Source organism: Heterodontus francisci, chromosome 39 (genome assembly GCF_036365525.1).
Source record: "Heterodontus francisci isolate sHetFra1 chromosome 39, sHetFra1.hap1, whole genome shotgun sequence".
Taxonomy (NCBI): Eukaryota; Metazoa; Chordata; class Chondrichthyes; order Heterodontiformes; family Heterodontidae; genus Heterodontus; species Heterodontus francisci.
Genome location: NC_090409.1, coordinates 32,755,073 through 32,761,417, shown reverse-complemented (window position 1 = coordinate 32,761,417; position 6,345 = coordinate 32,755,073). Strand labels below are relative to the sequence as shown.

At 66.0% G+C, this 6,345-nt stretch overlaps 1 protein-coding gene across 1 annotated transcript in view; it reads right to left on the bottom strand.

The window, feature by feature from the left end:
- The window catches only part of LOC137352868 (protein capicua homolog), a 26,621-nt gene extending 20,487 nt beyond the window's left edge, over positions 1 to 6,134 (bottom strand). The window contains exon 1 of the mRNA XM_068018719.1: positions 6,082 to 6,134. Within this exon, the coding sequence (XP_067874820.1) occupies positions 6,082 to 6,134 (53 nt within the window). The remainder of the gene's footprint in view (positions 1 to 6,081) is intronic.
- Between the last annotated feature and the right edge of the window lie 211 nt (positions 6,135 to 6,345).

Sequence of the window (6,345 nt, the reverse complement as noted above, 5' to 3'; positions counted from 1 at the left end):
TGGGAGCGGAAGGGGGAGGGAGGGGGGAGGGAGCGGGAGGGGGGAGGGAGGGGGGAGGGAGGGGGGGAGGAGGGGGGAGGGAGGGGGAGGGAGGGGGGAGGGAGGGGGGAGGGAGCGGAAGGGGGAGGGAGGGGGGAGGGAGCGGAAGGGGGAGGGAGGGGGGAGGGAGCGGAAGGGGAGGAGGGGGGAGGGCGCGGAAGGGGAGGGAGGGGGGAGGGGAGGGAGGGGGAGGGAGGGGGAGGGGGAGGGAGGGGGGAGGGCGCGGAAGGGGGGAGGGAGGGGGGAGGGCGCGGAAGGGGGAGGGAGGGGGGGGACGGAGGGGGGAGGGAGCGGAAGGGGGAGGGGGGAGGGAGGGGGGCGGGAGCGGAAGGGGGGAGGGAGGGGGGAGGGAGCGGAAGGGGGAGGGAGGGGAGGGAGCGGAGGGGGGAGGGAGCGGAAGGTGGAGGGAGGGGGGAGGGAGGCGGAGGGGGGAGGAGCGGGGAGGGAGGGGGGAGGGAGCGGAAGGGGGGGGAGGGAGGGGGGGAGGGCGAGGCGGAGGGGGAGGGAGGGGGAGCGAGCGAGGGGGAGGGAGGGGGGAGGGAGGGGGGAGGGAGCGGAAGAGGGAGGGGGGAGGGAGCGGAAGAGGGAGGGGGGAGGGAGCGGAGGGGGAGGGGGGGAGGGAGGGGGGAGGGAGCGGAGGGGAGGGAGGGGGAGGGAGCGGAAGGGTGTGGAGTGGGGGTTTGTCAGGGACATGGAGGAGGAGGGAGGGGGGAGGGGGAGAGAGATGGAGGGGGAGGGGAGAGAGATGGAGGGGGAGGGGAGAGAGATGGAGGGGGGAGGGGGAGAGAGATGGAGGGGAGGAGAGAGATGGAGGGGGAGGGAGAGAGATGGAGGGGGAGGGAGAGAGATGGAGGGGGAGGGAGAGAGATGGAGGGGGAGGGAGAGAGATGGAGGGGGAGGGAGAGAGATGGAGGGGGAGGGAGAGAGATGGAGGGGGAGGGAGAGAGATGGAGGGGGAGGGAGAGAGATGGAGGGGAGGGAGGGAGATGGAGGGGGAGGGAGGAGATGGAGGGGGAGGGAGAGAGATGGAGGGGGAGGGAGAGAGATGGAGGGGGAGGGAGAGAGATGGAGGGGGAACGGGGGAGAGAGATGGAGGGGGAACGGGGGAGAGATGGAGGGGGAACGGGGAGAGATGGAGGGGGAACGGGGAGAGATGGAGGGGAACGGGGGAGAGATGGAGGGGGAACGGGGAGAGATGGAGGGGAACGGGGGAGATGGAGGGGGAACGGGGGAGGGAGAGAGATGAGGGGGAACGGGGGAGGGAGAGAGATGGAGGGGGAACGGGGAGGGAGAGAGATGGAGGGGAACGGGGGAGGGAGAGAGATGGAGGGGGAACGGGGGAGGGAGAGAGATGGAGGGGGAACGGGGAGGAGAGAGATGGAGGGGGAACGGGGGAGGAGAGAGATGGAGGGGGAACGGGGGAGGGAGAGAGATGGAGGGGGAACGGGGGAGGGAGAGAGATGGAGGGGGAACGGGGGAGGGAGAGAGATGGAGGGGGAACGGGGGAGGGAGAGAGATGGAGGGGGAACGGGGAGGGAGAGAGATGGAGGGGGAACGGGGAGGGAGAGAGATGGAGGGGGAACGGGGAGGAGAGAGATGGAGGGGGAACGGGGGAGGGAGAGAGATGGAGGGGAACGGGGGAGGGAGAGAGATGGAGGGGATGGAGGGGGAACGGGGGAGGGAGAGGGATGGAGGGGGAACGGGAGAGGGAGAGGGATGGAGGGGAACGGGAGGGAGAGGATGGAGGGGGAACGGGAGAGGGATGGAGGGGGAACGGGAGAGGGATGGAGGGGGACGGGAGAGGAGAGGATGGAGGGGGAACGGGGGAGGGAGAGGGATGGAGGGGGGAGGGAGAGGGATGGAGGGGGGAGGGAGAGGGATGAGGGGGGAGGGAGGAGAGGATGGAGGGGGGAGGGAGAGAGATGGAGGGGGGAGGGAGAGAGATGGAGGGGGGAGGGAGAGAGATGGAGGGGGGAGGGAGAGAGATGGAGGGGGGAGGGAGAGAGATGGAGGGGGGGAGGGAGAGAGATGGAGGGGGGAGGGAGAGAGATGGAGGGGGGAGGGAGAGAGATGGAGGGGGGAGGGAGAGAGATGGAGGGGGGAGGGAGAGAGATGGAGGGGGGAGGGAGAGAGATGGAGGGGGGGAGGGAGAGAGATGGAGGGGGGAGGGAGAGAGATGGAGGGGGGAGGGAGAGAGATGGAGGGGGAGGGAGAGAGATGGAGGGGGGAGGGAGAGAGATGGAGGGGGGAGGGAGAGAGATGGAGGGGGGAGGGAGAGAGATGGAGGGGGAGGGAGAGAGATGGAGGGGGGAGGGAGAGAGATGGAGGGGGGAGGGAGAGAGATGGAGGGGGGAGGGAGAGAGATGGAGGGGGGAGGGAGAGAGATGGAGGGGGGAGGAGAGAGATGGAGGGGGGAGGGAGAGAGATGGAGGGGGGAGGAGAGAGATGGAGGGGGGAGGGAGAGAGATGGAGGGGGGAGGGAGAGAGATGGAGGGGGGAGGGAGAGAGATGGAGGGGGAGGGAGAGAGATGGAGGGGGGAGGGAGAGAGATGGAGGGGGGAGGGAGAGAGATGGAGGGGGGAGGGAGAGAGATGGAGGGGGGAGGGAGAGAGATGGAGGGGGAGGAGAGAGATGGAGGGGGGAGGAGAGAGATGGGAGGGGGGAGGGAGAGAGATGGAGGGGGAAGGAGAGAGATGGAGGGGGAGGGAGAGAGATGGAGGGGGAGGGAGAGAGATGGAGGGGGAGGGAGAGAGATGGAGGGGGGAGGGAGAGAGATGGAGGGGGAGGGAGAGAGATGGAGGGGGGAGGGAGAGAGATGGAGGGGGGAGGGAGAGAGATGGAGGGGGGAGGGAGAGAGATGGAGGGGGGAGGGAGAGAGATGGAGGGGGAGGGAGAGAGATGGAGGGGGGAGGGAGAGAGATGGAGGGGGGAGGGAGAGAGATGGAGGGGGGAGGGAGAGAGTTGGAGGGGGGAGGGAGAGAGATGGAGGGGGGAGGGAGAGAGATGGAGGGGGAGGGAGAGAGATGGAGGGGGGAGGGAGAGAGATGGAGGGGGAGGAGAGAGCTGGAGGGGGTGAAGGGGGGGGCGCGGATGGAGGGGGGAGGGAGAGAGATGGAGGGGGAGGGAGAGAGATGCGGGGGGACGGCGAGAGATGGAGGGGGAGGGAGAGAGATGGAGGGGGGAGGAGAGAGATGGAGAGGGGGAGGGCGAGAGATGGAGGGGGAGGGAGAGAGATGGAGGGGGGAGGGAGGCAGAGATGGAGGGGGAACGGGGCGGGGAGGAGAGAGAGATGGAGGGGGAACGGGGAGGGAGAGAGAGAGATGGAGGGGGAACGGGAGGGAGAGAGAGAGAGATGGAGGGGGAAACGGGGGAGGGAGAGAGATGGAGGGGGGAACGGGGGAGGGAGAGAGATGGAGGGGGGAACGGGGAGGGAGAGAGATGGAGGGGGAACGGGGGAGGGAGAGAGATGGAGGGGGAACGGGGGAGGAGAGAGATGGAGGGGGGAACGGGGGAGGGAGAGAGATGGAGGGGGGAACGGGGGAGGGAGAGAGATGGAGGGTGGAACGGGGAGGAGAGAGATGGAGGGGGAACGGGGAGGGAGAGAGATGGAGGGGGGAACGGGGGAGGGAGAGAGATGGAGGGGGGAACGGGGGAGGGAGAGAGATGGAGGGGGAACGGGGGAGGGAGAGAGATGGAGGGGGGAGCGGAGGAGGAGGGAGAGAGATGGAGGGGGAACGGGGAGGGAGAGAGATGGAGGGGGAACGGGGAGGAGAGAGATGGAGGGGGAACGGGGGAGGGAGAGAGATGGAGGGGAACGGGGAGGAGAGAGATGGAGGGGAACGGGGGAGGGAGAGAGATGGAGGGGGGAGGAGAGAGGAAGAGATGGAGGGGGAACGGGGAGGGAGAGAGGAAGAGATGGAGGGGGAACGGGGGAGGAGAGAGGAAGAGATGGAGGGGAACGGGGGAGGGAGAGAGGAAGAGATGGAGGGGGAACGGGGGAGGGAGGACGAGGAAGAGATGGAGGGGGAACGGGAGAGGGAGAGAGATGGAGGGGAACGGGGGAGGGAGAGAGAGATGGAGGGGAACGGGGAGAGGAGAGAGATGGAGGGGGAACGGGGGAGGGAGAGAGATGGAGGGGAACGGGGAGGGAAGAGAGATGGAGGGGGAACGGGGAGGGAGAGAGATGGAGGGGAACGGGGGGAGAGAGAAGAGATGGAGGGGGAACGGGGGAGGGAGAGAGGAAGAGATGGAGGGGGAACGGGGGAGGGAGAGAGGAAGAGATGGAGGGGGAACGGGGGAGGGAGAGAGGAAGAGATGGAGGGGGAACGGGGGAGGGAGAGAGGAAGAGATGGAGGGGGAACGGGGGAGGGAGAGAGGAAGAGATGGAGGGGGAACGGGGGAGGGAGAGAGGAAGAGATGGAGGGGGAACGGGGGAGGAGAGAGAGAAGAGATGGAGGGGGAACGGGGGAGGGAGAGAGGAAGAGATGGAGGGGGAACGGGGGAGGGAGAGAGGAAGAGATGGAGGGGGAACGGGGGAGGGAGAGAGGAAGAGATGGAGGGGGAACGGGGAGGGAGAGAGGAAGAGATGGAGGGGGAACGGGGGAGGGAGAGAGGAAGAGATGGAGGGGGAACGGGGGAGGGAGGAGAGGAAGAGATGGAGGGGAACGGGGAGGGAGAGAGGAGAGATGGAGGGGGAACGGGGATGGGAGAGAGGAAGAGATGGAGGGGGAACGGGGAGGGAGAGAGAAAGAGATGGAGGGGGAACGGGGAGGGAGAGAGAAGAGATGGAGGGGGAACGGGGAGGAGAGAGGAAGAGATGGAGGGGAACGGGGGAGGGAGAGAGAAGATGGAGGGGACGGGAGGGAGAGGAAGAGATGGAGGGGGAACGGGGAGGAGAGAGGAAGAGATGGAGGGGGAACCGGGGAGGGAGAGAGAGAGAGATGGAGGGGGAACGGGGGAGGAGAGAGAGAGAGATGGAGGGGGAACGGGGAGGGGAGAGAGAGAGAGAGAGATGGAGGGGGAACGGGGGAGGGAGAGAGAGAGAGATGGAGGGGGAACGGGGAGGGAGAGAGAGAGATGGAGGGGAACGGGGGGACAGAGAGAGAGTGGAGGGGAACGGTGGGAGGAGATGGAGGGGAACGGGGGAGGGAGAGAGAGAGAGAGATGGAGGGGGAACGGGGAGGGAGAGAGAGAGAGATGGAGGGGGAACGGGGGAGGGAGAGAGAGAAGAGATGAGGGGGAACGGGGGAGGAGAGAGGAGAGATGGAGGGGAACGGGGGAGGGAGAGAGGAAGAGATGGAGGGGGAACGGGGGAGGGAGAGAGAAGAGATGGAGGGGGAACGGGAGGGAGAGAGAGAGATGGAGGGGAACGGGGAGGGAGAGATGGAGGGGGAACGGGGGAGGGAGAGAGAGAGAGAGAGATGGAGGGGGAACGGGGAGGGGAGAGAGAGAGAGAGAGGATGGAGGGGGAACGGGGGAGGAGAGAGAGAGAGAGATGGAGGGGGAACGGGGGAGGGAGAGAGAGAGAGATGGAGGGGGAACGGGGGAGGAAGAGAGAGAGAGATGGAGGGGGAACGGGGAGGGAGAGAGAGAGAGATGGAGGGGGAACGGGGGAGGGAGAGAGAGAGAGATGGAGGGGGAACGGGGGAGGGAGAGAGAGAGAGATGGAGGGGGAACGGGGGAGGGAGAGAGAGAGAGATGGAGAGAGAGAGAGATGGAGGGGAACGGGGGAGGGAGAGAGAAAGAGATGGAGGGGGAACGGGGGAGGGAGAGAGAGAGAGATGGAGAGGGAACGGGGGAGGGAGAGAGAGAGAGATGGATGGGGAAGTTTGAGCTTTTCCCCTCCAGGAGCCTTGGTCCCACCCTGCCTGTGCTGAGTAATGACGAAAGCCAGCCTCTAACCTCTCACTCCAACACTTGAAAGAAAGAGCAGCCCAGCTGCAGGACCCTCTACCTGGTATGAGTCAAAACACCAAGCACCGGGCAGGTTTTAGTTTGACAATAGCGTACAAGAGCTGGAGACAGGCAAAGTGAAATCCTTACTGACCGAACATGTTGAGACCGTTACGTTGCGGAGGGAGAGCTGTCGAGTACATCTTTTGTAAATCCAAGTTTCTTTTGCAGAAACAGCAGCCAGGATCCTTGGCTGCTTCAGGGAGACCCGAGTCAAACCCCCCCAACTCTCCCAATCACCCTTTGCAGAGCGGAATCACATCCATCCTCCTCCTCCGCTTAAGGGTGACACAAGTGCATCCTTTTCCCTTGTCACAAGTAATCGTCTCTTCTTGGGAGAGATTTTTTTGTTTT